At 54.7% G+C, this 16,591-nt stretch overlaps 2 protein-coding genes and 1 long non-coding RNA gene across 3 annotated transcripts; 2 read left to right on the top strand and 1 right to left on the bottom strand.

The window, feature by feature from the left end:
- Positions 1-1,077: 1,077 nt before the first annotated feature.
- Positions 1,078-2,022, top strand: CRYBA4 (crystallin beta A4). The gene is made up of 5 exons (XM_031592049.2): positions 1,078-1,116; positions 1,214-1,332; positions 1,401-1,542; positions 1,638-1,780; positions 1,875-2,022. The coding sequence occupies exons 1-5, from the start codon at positions 1,078-1,080 to the stop codon at positions 2,020-2,022; spliced, it is 591 nt and encodes a 196-aa protein (XP_031447909.2).
- Positions 2,023-2,164: 142 nt separating this feature from the next.
- LOC149915522 (uncharacterized) lies at positions 2,165-6,835 on the top strand. Its single transcript, XM_090120879.1, has 5 exons — positions 2,165-2,360; positions 3,286-3,444; positions 3,628-3,657; positions 4,516-4,595; positions 4,835-6,835. Exons 1-5 carry the CDS (start codon positions 2,165-2,167, stop codon positions 4,973-4,975), a joined length of 606 nt encoding a protein of 201 aa, XP_089977005.1. The 3' UTR covers positions 4,976-6,835.
- A 5,899-nt stretch (positions 6,836-12,734) lies between these two features.
- On the bottom strand, positions 12,735-16,166 carry LOC149915521 (uncharacterized). The gene is made up of 2 exons (XR_016472129.1): positions 15,738-16,166; positions 12,735-14,542 (listed from the first exon to the last, which is right to left on the bottom strand). It is a non-coding gene; the product is annotated as an uncharacterized LOC149915521 (long non-coding RNA).
- Between the last annotated feature and the right edge of the window lie 425 nt (positions 16,167-16,591).

Raw genomic sequence — 16,591 nt, 5'->3', positions numbered from 1 at the left:
CATAGCCGTGCATTCGGTGAGCCTACAGCCCTCATTCAGAAGCTGCTGCTTTCGTTCCCCTCGAGGGCGAAGTGTTAATTCACAGTGGTGCGATTTCAGCAGCACCACCTGGGATGTTTCCCAAAATACCAAACAAAAAGCACTCATCGATCTCTTCTTCTCTCCTTATCGACCGTGCTGTCCCCTGTTGCACTGCCGGATGTGCTGCATTGCTGCTGCTCTGAGCTCTCCCCAGGGTCCACTTCCTTACCGTCATGGTGGACAGTTTTCATGACTCTTGGCTTTCAATTTGCATTCATTTTCATGGTTGTTAGACACCTTTCTATTTTAAGCTTATTCTATTTCTTCCTCTTAGAGCCAGGTGTTTTCTTAACCGCACTGCTGTGCTGATGCCTTCTGAGTGCTGATATCCAGCCTCCACCACCCTGCAGATCCAACTCCTTTTGTCCTGCTCCTGCTTTTCTTCCCAGCTTGCAGCCATAGGGCTGTTCCTGCAGCTATAGGGGTGTTCTCTCCCCAGTGCTGCCCCAGGATTATGCAGTAGGAGGGGGTCACTATGAGCAAAAGCAGAAGGTATTTAGGTACAATGTAGATTCTGTGGGCTCTTCCCAGGTCCCTGAGCACAGAGATAGGATCCATAAATCTTCATCTGCACCACTAGGTCCCTATAATGCCTTTACAAATCGGCCCCTAGCTTTGCCATGCTACTGTTCCAGCTCTGTGCTCTGTGCCTGGGGCAGGTGGAGGGCATGGCTGGGGGACATGCACAGAGCCTGGGTCATGTCACAGCCTGGTGTGCTGGGAGCAGAGCTGTGGTGTCCCCGAGCTCATTGCTCCCCCGCAGCGTTGCCTTTGTTCAGCCAGTCCCTCCTCCTGCCGTGTGCTGAGTTAGGGCTTTCTGTAATGCTCTCCTGCCCTGTCTCTATCTGGAGCCTATAAAAGCTCTGCCCGAGAGCTGCTGGCCACGCTACCTCCGGGCTCAGCATTCGTTCCCAGTAAGCACAGAAGGAGAGCAGTGCGGACCCCCAGCCTCCCCCTGGGCACAGCTCCTGTCCTCCTGTCCTACACAGAGCCGTGATGATCCAGCGCCGCAGGCCATCCTCCGGCCTCTGGAAGGTGCAGGAAGCAAAGGAAGGCTGGGAGCGTAGCCCTGGCCCCACAGACAGCTGGCAGCAGGGCACCCACAGAGCCCTGATCCATCCCTGCTCCCCAGATCGTGGTGTGGGACGAGCCCTTCTTCCAGGGCAAGCGGCACGAGTTCACCACCGACTGCTACAGCACGCCGGAGCGCGGCTTCAGCACCGTGCGCTCCTTCAGGATCGAGAGTGGGGCGTGAGTGTGGGGCCAGGGGATCCTGTGGGGCTGGGGATCCCCAAGGCACTCACCCTTGGCTCCCACAGCTGGGTGGGCTTCGAGCACTGCGGCTTCCAGGGACAGCAGTTCGTGTTGGAGCGCGGTGAGTATCCGTGCTGGGAGGCGTGGAGTGGCAGCAACGCCTACCACGTGGACAGGATGAGCTCCTTCCGCCCCATCACCTGTGCTGTGAGTAGCACCCAGTGCAGTGACATGCCCGGACCCCGTGCTGTCCCCATCCATGGTGATGCGCAGCCATGCCAATGCGGTGCATCTCGGTGCAGGAGCACGGGCGCAGCCAGCTGCTGCTGTTCGAGCAGGAGAACTTCCAGGGCAGGAGGGGGGAGCTGAGCGACGACTGCCCCTCGCTGCCCGAGCTGGGCTGGGGTGGCAGTGCTGTGGGCTCCTTCCTCGTCTGCTCCGGCGCGTGAGTAGTGAGGCAGGGCTGGTGGCACTCTGCAGGGACCACTGGCAATGCCACCACCCTGAGACGCTGCTCCTTCTGCTCCATTCATGGCCAGGTGGGTCTGCTCGCAGTACCCCGGGTACCGGGGCTTCCAGTACCTCCTGGAGAGCGACAGCCATGCCGGCGAGTACAAGCACGTTCGGGAGTGGGGCTCCCATGCACAGACGGGCCAGGTGCAGTCCATCCGCAGGGTCCAGCAGTGACTGCCAGCTCCATACTTGCAGGCACCCCCCAGACTGTGCTGCGACGGTGGCAAAGCTCAATAAAAGCTCCATTGTCCAACGTGGTGTGTTCACACTTGGAGGGGTATGTGGGCTGGGAGTGGCAGTGTGCTCAGGGGTGCCCATGTCCCCAACACTGCCAGGGGACTTGAACCAGCACTGTGGCTCCAAGCAGACAGGAAAGGATACCGTGATGCCTGAGCCTTGCTCAGAAGGAATTAGCAGCTGCAAGGTCTGGCAGACCACAGCTGCATGCTGTGCACCCATCTCCATGCCTATACACTCTCCACCCATGCACACATTCCTCCATACCTTTGCACGTATGCAAACATCCATGCACACACCTGAGCACACACCTGTGCACTCATGTATGCACCTCCACACCTGAGTATGCACCCCTATACCCATGGCAAAACCCTGCACACCTGTGCACTCATGCCTGTGCCCATATACACTCTGCATTAATGCACCACCCCTGCAGCCATGCACGCAGCAGCAGTTTGCAGCCCTGCAGCATGGCAGCGCCCAGAGAGGAGCCTCAGGGCAGGGCTTCTCCTGCTGGCCCTGTTCAGTGCCGCAGGAGATGGAGGAAGCAGGTTGCTGGTGGGGGCTGCTGAGACAACATCTTCTTTGTCTTGTGGGAAAACAGCAGTGAGCTGAAGCTGGCAATGTGATGGGGAAAAAAATAATGGTTCAGAAATATTTCTCATTTTAGAAGAGCTCTGGAGAAAAAAAGATGTGATGGGATTAAGATGTCCCTTTTCTGGCATTTGCAAAAGAAAGACCACAGTGGAGACAATGCTTCCCTGGGAAAGGATCCTCCTCATAGGACATAATAATTAAAAATACAGAATAAAGGAGAAGCAGACAGCGTGGGGATGGGCTGAGCAAAATCCTCCTGCTCCCCCAGAACAGTTGTGGCAGCACGGCCTCCACAGCTCCATCCGATGTTCATGGAGCTGGGCAGTGCACCTACATGTGGAGTGATGCCACTGGGGACAGTGGGATGGCCAGGCGCTGCCCCTGGGTGTCTGCACATGATGCACTGTGAGGTGACACCCCAACACTGCAGCACCCACAGCTGTTACGCTCTCCCCAAGCAGCAGCCATTGCTTTTAGCCCCCTCCTGCCCCAACCCCCACCCATCATTTGGTGCCAAGGGGAGGGAGGGAGGGAGAGATGTTGCCTGGGCCGCATCTCCAACATTAACATTTCATGGGCGCTGCAGCATCCTCCTGCACGTAGGTAGGGCTGCGGGGCCGGCAGGGGCTGCGGGGGAGGAGTTTGCATGGCAATATCTTGCACAGGGAATCTCTCTGGAAAGCTCCAGCACAAAGGAGCTGTACAGCAGCCAAGAGAGCACGCAGACTACGGTCCCCAAGCCGGCTGCCACCTGGAAGCCAGGTAATGCTGCCCTTCCCTTTCCCTCTGCTGTTTCCTAATGGGAATGTGGCTTTTCTCCAGGCCCAGGGTTGGGGGGCATTGGGTGCAGCTCTGGGAGCCCCCCAGGGTTCGATGCCTGCAGTCCCGCACTGAGTACCAGCACCAACACTGATGGATGCACCGCTTGTTCGTGTTGTTTTTCAGAATCCTCATCGAGAATAGGGCTCGAGACAGGTAAATGGATTCTTGCCTCATTTTCAGTGCTGCTGGAAAGGAAGCAGGCAAAATGCTGGTTTGCTTCTTTGTCTTGAAACCACCATTTTCCTCCAGGCCTGGTGATGTTAGGTGGGGGTTTTAGAGGAGAGAGGCTGAGGGTTGCTCTTCCCTCTGCAAAGAGTTAATGTGACAGCTGCCGCCAGGCTCCTTTTGGGGAGCCATTTTCTTTCCCTCATTGTTCCACCGCCTTTGTGTGCGCGTCCATCTCATCCGGGGAGCCAGGAAGAATGAGACCCCCAACCCCGTGGGGACCCTTCCCCATTACAGCTCTGCTTCAGAGAGCAGCGGCAGAGCGGTGCAGGGACAAAGGGTGGCAGTGGGGTGGGAGACAGCAGCGGAGTGGGAGGGGTGGAAGGGTGCTGGGGGGGACCAGACCAGAGCCACTGCTGCGGGCGGAGGGAGGAGGGATCATCCCTCCGGGCAGAGTAACAACAATGAACCTCGGGCAGCAAACAGCAGCTGCTCGGCAGCTGAAGTGTGCAGTCATCGCAGAGCGGCCCCGCTGGGGTTTGGGGCCATTGTTGCTTTTCCCACATTGGCCCCACGCTGCTTGTTCCCAGCGGGATGCAGCCAGGTGGGATGTCTGCCTCTGCTGCAGCCCATGAGCAGAGAGGTGCGGGCACAGCAGTGGGTCTGAAGGCACTGCAGGGCATGGGGTGCCCTCACTGCATGGCAGTGCCAGCTCCCCTGAGGCAGTGCTGCATTGGGGACCTCGGTGCTGATCCGACAGCATGGTGCTGCTCCTTGCTCTCTTGCTGCGTTGCTTGCTTTCTTTTGCAGCTGCTAATGACTGACCTGAGGTCTGTTCACACACAGTCCCCTGCGCAGCCCTCGCAGAGGAACAGCTGGACGGGATGGGGGACGCTGCACAGTGCCCATATAGCCAGATTGCACAGGTAGGACCCCTGTGGGTCAGGTGGGCACCCCTTGGTATTACCCAGCCCTGTGCTTGCCCCGTAGTCTGAGAGCTGGCACAGGTCTGTGCAGCCAGGTTGTGCTGCCTGCACTCAGGGCTGCTCCTTCTGCACCTGGAGCAAAGCTGCCCTCCCTGGGGTCCTTGGGTCACACCATAGGGCTGTGTGACCAGGGGCTGCTCCAAGGGGTGCGTGGCAGTGAGGTGGGGTCTGCTCCCTAGGTGCTCACAGCATCTCTGCTTCCCAGCACCACCAGTCCCATGGCTCTGCCACAGCTCTCACCCGAGGGCACCGGAGCACAGGGACGTGACAGCTGCCTGCACATGGACACTGGAGCTGCTGGCCACAGCGGAGCCACCTGATGCCAGCCTGGCTGTTGTGAGAACAAGGATGAAGAGATGGTGGTGGCAGTGCCTGAGGACATGGGACTGTCTTCACATGGTCCTGCCAGGTGCTGGGGTCCTCTTCTTCCTGCAAACACTCTGGCACTGATGAGGCTATCCCCTCCTTGGAGTCCATCTCTCATCCTCATGGTGCCAGGGCTGCACATCGCAGGGCGTACTCAGGCTCTGTGTGCTTCACCAGCACAGTGACAGCAGCAGGTCCCCACCAAGCGCTTCATCAGGAGGGCTGCATTGTGCTGACCCATCCACTGACACCTTCCCATATCCCATAACCCAGTGGCAAAGCCCAAAAACGTCTCCTGCTCTCCAAAGCCATGCTGCCTTGCGCGGGGACTAACCGTGCCCAGCTGTGCATGCGTGTGCTCTGCTCCTCTCCAGCACTAACCAGGTCCCCCAGGCACCGTGTGCCCCTTGTGATCACTAACCCACTAACACACCCACGCATGTCCTACTAACAGCCCCGCTCTCACTAACAGCCCACAGGCCTTAAAGGGGAACGGAAAAGCTGGGTAAGTACGGAGCTGTGTGGGGCACTGTGGGGCTGGGGAAGCCAGGCAGCATGTGGGGCAGGCAGGACAGGGTGGGCAGCCCCTCTGTATGGCCCCTGCATGGGGCTGGTCTCTGCAGCAGTGGGGCTGCGATGCCCAGAGTGCTGCATATGGTTCTGCTGCTGACTGGGAGCCCAAAATGGTTTTATCAGCAGAAGCTTTTCAGTTCCTTTTTAAGCCAGTGGATCTCTCTGTTACTAACACATTCCTGAACTGAATTAAACAAACTAATCGTTGCTGCTTTTCTCTTCATTTCTCTTCTAGTGTATATGTTCTCTAAGTGCGACTGACGATGCCATGCTTCTCTTTACTAACAGCCTGCATTAACTTCTCTTTACTTGTTTCTCTATTGCCTCTAACAATTATTCTTTGCACTTCAACTTTCCAGTGCTGTTGGCCATGACAGATGAGCAGTGGTCCCTACACACCCAGGGACCCACGGCTGCTGACCCCACACTGCCATTGGGTGCAGCACAAAGGGAGAGGCTCGGGCCAGGGCTGCTTTCAAAATTTCCCTATTGGCTTGTTGTTTGCTGAGAAATTTCCACGTGGTTCAATGAGTAAAAGATACTGAGTGGAAAGAGGACAATGCCAAAACCATGAGCAACAGCTGGCAATTGCCACAATAAACCAGCAAAGCTGCCCAGAAAGCAGCACGATGGCCACGAGCCCCCCACCCCAGTTCACCTGTCATGGAAACAGCTTCTCTGCATCGGTGCTCACACGCGGGGCAGCTGCAGATTCTGCTGGCTCTCTTTGCTCCCTTTTTCTCTCTGCAGTGATCTCGTGACCCCGATGCATGCAGAAAGGTGGTGCCAGCAGCGTGCTCCTAACTAACCATGAGGCTCTGAGGGCTGAGGCTGCCCATGGGTTGGTACTCACAGTGTCCTGCCAGCCACTGATGGTGACAGTGACAGTGTTGGTGATGAGCTGGCCAGAGGCACTCTGCCTGGCAGAGTCAGTGTGCTGCTAATGCTGGGGCTGGGCTGCAGCCCTTGCTTTGCTTTTTATAGGTCTGAAATTAGGTAAAACTCCCCTGCGCTTGCATGGGGTTGAGGCTTCAGGATCCGGCCATCTGCCCAGGTTTGGCATGCAGTGTGTGTAGGGCATTGCCAGCATGCACAGAGCACAGCTCGCCCTGCATCCAGCAGACCACGGTTGTTCTTGTGCTGCCTTCGATCCCTGGGACAGGGGCCTGGCTCCTGGACCTGCAGCTGGGGAGCACCAAGCTGGCTGCCCCCTGCACCCCCCCCAGCCATGAGTGAAGCTGAAGCACCCACTGGCAAACAGCTCCCTATTTCTTCCACATTAACCACTAACAATCCACTCTCTGTCCTCAGCCAGGCTGTGATCAGGAGGAGTTTTTGGGCTGATGCTCATATGTTTGATTGAAGAGGGTGCCTGCTTCTTCCTGGTGGGGGAGCAGAGACATTGGCTCTGCATGGAGCATAGGAGCGGAATGGGGAAAGGAGCAGGAGAAAAAGGAGGACAGCAGGATGGGCCAGGTCCAGGGCAGGGCAGGGATCCCTTTGTGCAGTAGGTTCAGTGCCTGGGGGCAAACCTGCAGCAATGAGCACCACTCCATCCCTACACCATGAGCACAGGGCTGTGTGCTCCAAGCCCTGCCTGCCTGGAGCTGCAGAGATGCATCCTCCTTTAATCTACCCCTGCCACCTCAGAACTCCCTAACCCAGCCCTGCGCTTCCCTTGGCTGGGAGACAGTCTGTTTGTCTATTCCCATTTGAGACCTGCCTGGAGATAGGTGGTGGTAAAGAGGGGTGTGGGACCCCCAGCAATACTGTGGGCAGAGGTCCAGACAGCACCTGCCCTGGGATACCCCATCCTGCCCAGGACACACCTTGTACCAGGGCATGAGAATTTCACTGTGCATCACCTTCTTCCTGCCCTAGCTGTGCCTTGAAGGTCTGTGGGAGGGAGGGCATCAGAGCCAGACAAAGGGGTGCTGAGTCAGTCAGGCATGTTCCCCAACAGCCCCCGCTCAATGCCTGGTGTTCCTGCAGTCCTGCAGTGCTGCTGGGTGCAGGGCTGAGTGCTGGCACGGGTTAAGGATGCTCTGGGGAAGAGGACATGGGGCTGAGGATGTCCTTACTGCCTGTAATGTCTGCTGTGAACATGGCAAGTGTGCAAACACCTGTGTGCAGTCTCTTTGTGGGGCATGAGGGGGGCAGGAATGCCGGGAGAGGGTGGTCTGACTCAATGGGAACCCTGTGGGTTCAGGTCCTGGGGAGCGGGTGCAGACATTGACCCCTCTGCAGCTGCAGGCCTCATTCTGCTGGATGCTGACCCCCCATGCAGGAGCAGAGCGTGGGACTGTTGAGTCTCCAACTCCTGGCATTGCAACCAGTGGTTCCCCTGCCCCATAGGGAGCAAAGGGGGCTGATGGGCTGACACTGGGGGGCAGTTCCTGGTGAGGGGCAGTTCTCTTGCATGCCATTACACTATGTACATGGGACCAGGATGGATAATTCTCTTCACACCCACCCCCACAGCAGGATGCAGGGGCTGGGGCAAAAGAGATGTGTGCAGGATGGGGAGGGGTGCTGCATCCCAATGCAGCCAAGGCAGGGCATGAGGGATGCCGCTTGCCCAAGCACCGATAGAGGATGAAACTGAAGCAAAGAGACCCACGGCACACCCAGCATCCCTGGGCATCACTGCATGGGGGGCAATACCGGAGCTGGCAGCACGGCAGCACCCAACTCCAGCTGATAGCAGGGTGCTCACAGCAGGTGCACACCCGCTGCATGGGTTTGGGGCCGAAGAACTGTGGGCAACCGGGGCGGGGGTGGGGGGATGCAGACACGGAGCTGCGGTACTGGCCGGGCCCGGTGGCAGCAGATGGAGCTCGTGCTCCGCTAACCGACAGCAGCCCGCTGTACGCAGCCCTGTGCTGCCGCGCCGTTGCGGTGACGGCCCCGCAAAGGGCTGTGCGTGTCCCCGCAGGGCTCAGCCCGGACCCCCGAGTAGCAGCGGAGGCACTGCGCAGGGACATCGCCCGCAGAGCGGATGCTTTGGGGAGCACCCATAGGTGCGGTTCCCGTTCGGGTGTCGGTGAGCACGGCCTTCACCTGGCCGCTGTCCCCATGGCTGGTGGGCAGGGCAGCCCCAGCTGCCGACCCCCTCCCTTCCAGGCAGCTCGAAGGGGAGCAGCCAACATGCTGCAGTTATTTCCCCCCCCCCTCACTAAGCAGCATTTTGACACATCGCTGTAAGTCTCTCAAACACGTGTTGACAGAAAATGCATACGAGCAAGAGAATGAACAACATTTGCATCCAATTGCAACGTGATTCCATGAGACTGATATGTGGCGTTTCTGCTCATGGCTGCAGGTAATGCAGGTTCCTCCAGCACTGCCAGTCAGGAGCCAGTGAGGGATCCCAGAGGCTCCGCCAGCGGGGCCATGAGTGCCTCCCATGTCCCAGAGCACACCTGTGCCAACCACAGAGCTGCCACTGTGCTGGGGCAGGCAGACAGAGCACTGACCCTGGGCTGCTCCCCAGCCACAGAGCCCCTCTCCCTCCTGTCCAACCACATGGGCACTGTTGGAGGTCTCTGGTGATGTCCACATGTCCCTTTGGGTGCCCCGGTGCCTCACAGGGATGCTATGGGCAGTCTCTGCTTGGCCCAGAGGGTTGCAATGAAGATTGAAGTACAACAGCACAGGCGGCCCCTTGACCTGACCTCATTAGGAAGGTGGAAGTAATGCTAATTAAAATTATGAAGTCCCAAACTGCACTTCTCTCCCGGTATGATTTATTTCTGGCCACTTCTCATTCTCACAACTAATGCTCCACTGAGTTAATACCCTGAAAATGTTAAGAAGATGGACTGTGCAAAATGGAACATTATCAGTGCTTGGACCTTATAGCAGCACTTACACCCAGGGCTGTGCTGGTGCCAGACTAGGAAAAACATCTCCATCAGCTCATGCTCTGCTTCCTTCAGTGCAATGCTCCATTTTTGGGCAAAGCCTGCAGCAAGCACTGGGAGCAGTGTGGCACCTACAGCAAAACAGGTGATGGCAGGGGAAATGGAAAGGCCAAGACACCTTATTTGGGGAACCCACTGCTGACCCTGAGCATCACGTACAGTGCTGGCAGCCAGTTTTAAGGCTGCTGGTGTGCAGTGGGGGCAGCACCCATTTGGGCAAAAACCCCATTCCTGTCCACACAGTGCATACTGGTGGCCCTGGAGGCTGGTGGCACATCAGGAAGGGCTCCAGGGGATCCCCTGGCCCCCAGTGTCCCCTCAGCCCACATGTTCTCATTAATACATGAGACTGGGAGGTGATCCATAATGAGATGCTAACTGAGTTTTCTCTAAGTTGGGTGAGAGAAGGTCAGGAAGGTAGAACTGGAGTCAGCTTATTGTTATTATCAATCAATAACCTATTTATTTTCCAACATTCCTATTAACCTCTGCGAGCCACTCGCTGTTTCCATCTGGAAGGGCTGTGCAGCTCGCTTTGCTGAGTGGACAACTCTGATTGAAAATGTAACAGTGACCCGACCCCAAAGGCAGAATCCAATTAAAATCATTTTCATTTGTAGATTAATATTTTTTAGCATGTTCTACATTCCTTGCTTCAGCATTTCGCACCGGAACTGCCAGCTCGTTACATGAGCAGCCCATATCATAGTGTCATATGAAAATAATTACAATTAATTAGGCTCGGAGACAATGGGATCATCCCTTTATGGGGAACGAGGGCTGCGTTACCTGTGACATGCCACTGAGCAGCAGGGACTGGTGTGCTCAGTTCCCCATCCCACTCATAAGCAGCCAATGGCTCCCACACGGGATGGCAATGGGTGAGGGCACCATGAGACACCAAGAGCCCAAGGGATGCTTTGGGCACCCCAGATAGCCCCATCCAAGTGTCACCATGGGCTCCTGGTGATGGGCACATCATATGGTGGCTGGCCCTGGCCATGAGCGGGGCCGGGTGCCGCCCTAATGGGCTGATGAAGCCAGGTCTTCATGTAGAGTCTATTATTAATAACGTGACTTTGATAATAAAAAGATTAAAATTAAGTTTATGGTTTGCTGACTGCCCTTTCCACACTGTAATCATCTCTCATTCATATTCATGAAGTACTCATTAGTAACCGCTGCTTACAAGCGGGCTCAGCAGCCAAACCGTTTGGCAGCCACCAGCTCCTTAACTGCTTAACTTGCTCACTGATTACCAACATCAAATTAACTCTGCAGAACGGATCTAATAAGCTTCCCGGTGGCTTCAAACCTCCTTGAAAATTGCTCTGATGTCTCCATGGGGCCCTATTAAAAAAAATTCTTCCCCTGTGAATATTGCACTTCTGTGGGCGGTGCTTTGGGGCCGCAGCTCCGCAGCACATGGAGCAGCCGTGGGTCCTGTGCCCCTTGCTGAGTGCCATGCAGCGCAGCTCCTGCCATGATCCAGGCCCCACATCCCACTCCCAGCCCTCATTAAACACTTCGGAGCTTTAATTTGACTATCTGGTCGCTTGGGGCTTGCATCACGAAAGAATAAATAAGGACGACCTTTCCGTTTAATTACTTTTTTCAGATGGGGAAGGTACCTCAGCGGTATGGCAGAGCACTGCAGGGAGGTTTTGGTGGCAGTTGGGAAGAGCACGAGGACCTGCTCCACACCTGGGGGCTCTGGGAACACTGGGGGACATGAGGACTGCTGTAATGGCATGGTGCTGGCAGCTGCCGGGCTCAGCGTAGAGGGTGGGAGTGGCTTGCTTGCAATTAGCTCTGATTAATATTAATATCCCATCGTTGGTCTGGCCACGGTTGTGCCCATGTGAAGGGATGGATGCTCGGCGCAGAGCATGGTGGGAGCAAAGCCAAACCTTTCAGTCTCATTGCCATGGCAACCGAAGGGAGCAGGCTGCCCTGGGGCTGCGGGTGCTGGGGATGCTGTGATCCCTGGGAAAAGATCTGGAGCTGTCTGAATCCCCATGGATGGATGGGTTGTCGGTGGCAGGATGCTGCTGCCACACACTCTTTGCAGACCCACTGCGTGCATCCAGGTGGAATGCAGGGAGCTCACCCCCTGCAGAGGGGGTCAACCTCATGGCAGCGTGCAAGGGCAGGGTGCACACTTCCCTCTCCCCACGCTGCCCCTTTGCCACAGCACCCACCACTATCCCATGCCCATGGAGCGAGGGGAGTGGCTGCAGAACCCCACAGCTGGCAGAGATGCTCTGCATGCTGGTGAGCGTGCCTTGCAGCAGGTTGGAGACAGGTGAGATTTAGTAGGCAGGATGCAGAGAATTTGTGGATCGAGCTCCTGCCTTATGGCAGACACTGAGAGCTGGATGGAGGCAGCAGCCTGCATGGCACTACACCCAGTGCCCTGACCCAGGGCACCTGCTGCCTCGTCCTGAGCCATGCACCCCACATCTCCAGGGCTCACACTGTGCTGTGTGAGTGCACAGAGTAGTCACCAAACACCTCTTGCCTCAGGGTGGGAAATGAGCCCTGCATCCCTATCCCACCCTATCCCTACCCCACGTGCCCATCACAACCCCACTTGCCTACAGAAGAGGCCCAGGCGATGTGGTCCCTGGAAACCCCAGCATCCCTGCACCGCAGAGCAGGAGGATGTGGCCAGGCATGCACACCTCAGAGGGCATTTCCACTGGGTTTTGAGCAGACAAGAAGACGCACAGCATTTTGCACAGCCCCAGGAGACCTTTCCTGGTCCAACCCCACCACTGCTCAGGTATGAGCGACACTGGGCAGGCAGAAGCAGGTCTGCTCCTTGAGCCCTTACCTTCGCTCTCCATCCCATATCCACAACCTCTTGTTCTCATTCCTTGCATATTCTTCCCATATTCCTCTTGGAGCTGATATCAACAATAGCTTATTTCAAGTTTTCAGCTCACTTTCTCCCCAAAAATATTTATACTGGGCTCTGCTTTCCATTTCTTTTCAATTACCGCCGTGCCTGATCACCTCCCCACAACTCTCCTCTTTAGCCATAAACACAAATCCTATTACCTTTTCTCTTTCTGTGTATTTGCCCTTTGATTTAAGCCGCATTTTCTCCCGCTTTCATCAGTTCTGGCCCTCTCCTGCTGTATATCTCCCGCTTTATCTACTTTCCAAAGGCCCCCTCCTATTTCTCAGGCCCTGATCAATACGGCTGCGGAGCCTCTGGCAGCTCTTCTCCTCACCGCCTGCAGTTTTTCTTGGGGGACTTGTCCACTATTTCTTGTTAAGCTTCTGTCTCGGCTTGTTCCATTTCTCATTAGGTTTTAGCACTGGCATTGTAGTATTTCTTGTATTTCCACGCTGCCCAGTGGATCTCTTGTAATTCTTAACAGCGAGGCTTAAAGTCTCTCTCTCTAGTGGCCTCCGGAGCCCGTTCTGCCCGGATTTGAAGTGGCAAGTGCTGTGACACTTTTATTTCCAGGTGGAGAAAAGCACGTCTCTGCTTCCAATCCAGGCCATGATTTTTTCTAGCAGAAGGGGCAGCGGGGATTACTCGTGCTTTACAGCCTCATTGCAGGGGATGTATTTACCGGGTGGCAGGGGGGCACAGGCAGGGACACCACGAGGCTGGGCTGACCAGCACCCAGCCATCCTGGAAGCTTTTTCCTTTTCCTCCCTCTCCAAATGATCCTTCAGAGAGATGCTGGGTTTAAAATACACCCCGGCTTCCCAGCTGTCAGGAGCCAGCAAACGTATTGCTCTCCGTGGCTGCATTTCTAAGCATTACACATGACGCGCAGCAGCCGCTGCACAATATTTCCTCAGATGCCACTGCACCGCAGGAACCAAACAGTGTCCTTTAAAATAAAACCAATTTTTCCTGTCTCCTCCACAGAATAGTCTTATTTATATGCGCTCAAACAGCTGTTACTGCAGGTTAACCAAAGGTTGTAAAAACATTTTTCAAATGCCCTTAACTTCGCTTGGTTTGTTATTGAAATTGTTAATCTCGGGGTTAGCTCCTTCCCTGTCACACCAGTGCAAAATAGGCAAAAAGGAGCCCTCCCCGAGCTGTGCTGGGCTCCCATAGCACCTCCTGTGCCACTGCACCTTGCAGACTCCCAGTGTGTGCATGCACACAGCTCTGCTGCAGCTGTGCCGTGCCCTGTGGCAGCTGAGGACGCTCTGGTTTTTGCTTTTGAGGCTTTTCTGACCTTGCAAAACTTTCCTGGTTACGTCAACATCTTCTGCTGCCTTGATTCTCCTCCAGACCGGTGCAAACAGGATTTGCAGCAATTAGAGCTACTTTTAGCATAGATCTAATTAATACTGTTTTAATACCTGAGATGCGCTTACAGCTTAATTGATCTCATCAGATCACCTCATCTGCAGGAAGCAAACTGAGTGGGTGCAGCAGCGTGCTAACATCACTACTTCCCCAGTGGGCAGGGTGCAGAGCAAGGCTGCTTTTCTGGCCCCCCTGCAGTGCTGTGCAACTGGATCCAGTGCTGTGCCATGCTGTGCAAACCGTTCCAGAGCTGTGCGGTGCTGTGCAATCTGATCCAGAGCTGTGCACGTCTGTCCTGTGCAACTTGATCCAGCATTGTGCAGCACTGTGTAATTTGATCCAGTGCTGTGCAACTCAACGCTGCGCTGTGCAATCTGATCCCGTGCAATGCCATGCAAATGCCACCCAACGGCATGCAGTGCAACGCAGCGCTGGGCAATGTGATCCTGTGCAATGCAATCTAATCCAATCCAATCTACTCTTCCCTCACGTGGCCTCTTTTCCTCCCCTAGTCCCAGAGCTCAGATTGCTGCCATGCACCCCCTGCTCCCTCCGCAGCCCCAGCTACTACCAGACCTGCCCACACCCCCCATCCCACCACCAGGTTCCATGCCCCCCAACCACCCCCACCTCACCTTGGGCTGCACAGCAGTTGGGTGTCACAAGGAATCGTGCCCGATCCAACGGCTGACAGAGATGTATTTTTAGGCACTGCGGCACGATTAAGTCTTCTTGTTAGTCTCAGGAGGAGAAAAAGGTTGTTGGTTTACTTGCAAATGCTTGAGGTAATTCTCTAATGGCTCCCCCACCATTACGCAGACACTGTTTTCAATCTCTTATCATATGTAATCCCTAATGATTTCTCTGTTATGTCCTGTTTTATTAAAGCGCCATTGAACTATAGCCTATTGATTTAGATTTCACAGACAATTGAAATTTAAATTGACTCCAAATTGAATGTCTCCATGCAATCTGTGTTCTGTACTAAAGATAGATAAAATGCTTCTATTTTTGATAACAACTTCCAGCGCAGGCACATTTTAATTTCAAAAAGTGTGAAAGGGAGCTGTGATTGCCATGGCAATGTCAGCACTACCCCCTGACCCATGTGGGCATCACCATTGGCCCAGGGAGGGGAGAAGGTGGGCACAGCCGTGGGGTGAGCACCCCACTGAGTCCCAAAAGAGGGCTGGGTTTTGTATGAGCCACAAGGTGAGCACGGCCACCCCACCTCCATCCCCAGGAGCACAGCTGTGTTGGTATAAATAATAAAGAGTTACAGGCTGCTATCTGCCATGGTCTGCACTTCTACACTTCCCGCCAGTAATAATGTCCACCTTACAGCCGACCTAAAAGCCAGCACAGATAATTCTTCCAGCATAATGAACTGTTTATTAGCTGATGGATGCAGCATGGCCATGCAAGGCAATCCACACTGACATCAGCAGGGCCACCATAGCCAGAGCATGCTATGCCAAAGAAGGATGACTCTGCCCATGGAGAAGGGCCAGGGAGCTCTGAGAGCCACTGCAGGGAGATGTGGGTCCCCCTTGCTGTGCCACATCCCTGTGCCCTCATTCCCAAAGAGCTGCAGGGCTGGGTGCTGCCTTGGGCTTCAAATGGCTCCCGTGTTTGCATGCATGGTGATGCGCGTGTGCATGTGGCAGGATGGTGGCTGATGATGTGTGCTGCATTCAGGGCTTTTAGAGACGTTTCTGTTTAATCTCCAATTTAACATTCCTAGTGGGAATACTTCATAGCCAAAGAATGTTTTCCCCAAGCCTTGATAATCATTTCTGATGTTTCACCTGTCATATTACGTGCTTTTTAGAGGAGCAAAATGGCAGCTTATCTCCTTAGAAGCAATGAACACACTGTTTGTAAACCAGATGGGCTCCTGGAGCAGTCCTGTGCTCATTTAGAAATGAAACTCACCTCAAATGATGGTTTCAGCAAATGAGGTGCCTCGCTTCTTCTTCCCAGCTGCAGCCATGGGCAGGGTCCACTTGGGGCCAGTGGCACCAGAGCTGTGAGGATGACAGTCATAGACTCATAGAATGGCCTGGGTTGAAAAGGACCACAATGCTCACCTAGTTCCAACCTCCTGCTACGTGCAGGGTCGCCAACCAGCAGATCAGGCTGCCCAGAGCCACATCCAGCCTGGCCTTGACTGCCTCCAGGGATGGAGCATCCACAACCTCCTTGGGCAACCTGTTCCAATGAAGGGTGAGGATGAAGACAAGCATGAGGACGATGTTGAGGACGAAGATGAAAACAAGGACTAGAATAAGAATGAAGATGAGGTTGAGAATGACACTGAGAATGAGGATGAAGATGAGGCTGAGGATGTGTTCTGACCAGAGAGTGGCACCATGCATCCCTGGGCACAGTGCCAGCACATGGCCGTGCAGCTCACCTCACCCTACTTGGTGCTGGGAAGTACCATCCATCCCAACACCTTTGGTTAAAAAAAAAAAAAACCTCATTTCTTTGAAGCCCACCTAAACTCCTACAGCCAGAGCTGTCACCTAATTTATCAGGTTACTGCGGTTTTCTAAGAATGATAGACAGTAATTAAAACTAAGCTAATAACCTCCTCACTCTTGACATTTCTACAGGGGTTTTGTTCACCATTATCTACATATAGATTAAAAATTGTAATTGGACCAGAGATGGGGTTAGAAAAATCAACCACCTTCCAACTGATAGTTTGCTGGTGAGTGACACTTTGAAATTTTATTTAATCTGAGAAAATTGAGTTGGACTCAAGTAAAGTTGAGTTATCGTGA

The sequence above is a fragment of the Phasianus colchicus genome, chromosome 18 (assembly GCF_987193195.1).
Source record: "Phasianus colchicus chromosome 18, bPhaCol1.hap1.1, whole genome shotgun sequence".
NCBI lineage: Eukaryota > Metazoa > Chordata > Aves > Galliformes > Phasianidae > Phasianus > Phasianus colchicus.
Note: the sequence above shows the minus strand (reverse complement) of the source record. Positions and strands in the feature narration are given on the sequence as shown.

What these genes read in the sequence shown, in the direction of transcription:
- CRYBA4 (XM_031592049.2), top strand. Translation starts at nt 1,078, where the DNA reads ATGATCCAGCGCCGCAGGCCATCCTCCGGCCTCTGGAAG. An exon ending in CATCCTCCGGCCTCTGGAAG is followed by an intron (nt 1,117 to 1,213) that starts GTGCAGGAAGCA and finishes CCTGCTCCCCAG; the next exon opens with ATCGTGGTGTGGGACGAGCC. An exon ending in TTCCTCGTCTGCTCCGGCGC is followed by an intron (nt 1,781 to 1,874) that starts GTGAGTAGTGAG and finishes ATTCATGGCCAG; the next exon opens with GTGGGTCTGCTCGCAGTACC.
- LOC149915522 (XM_090120879.1), top strand. Translation starts at nt 2,165, where the DNA reads ATGTCCCCAACACTGCCAGGGGACTTGAACCAGCACTGTGGCTCCAAG. An exon ending in GGCTGCCACCTGGAAGCCAG is followed by an intron (nt 3,445 to 3,627) that starts GTAATGCTGCCC and finishes GTTGTTTTTCAG; the next exon opens with AATCCTCATCGAGAATAGGG. An exon ending in CATATAGCCAGATTGCACAG is followed by an intron (nt 4,596 to 4,834) that starts GTAGGACCCCTG and finishes TCTGCTCCCTAG; the next exon opens with GTGCTCACAGCATCTCTGCT.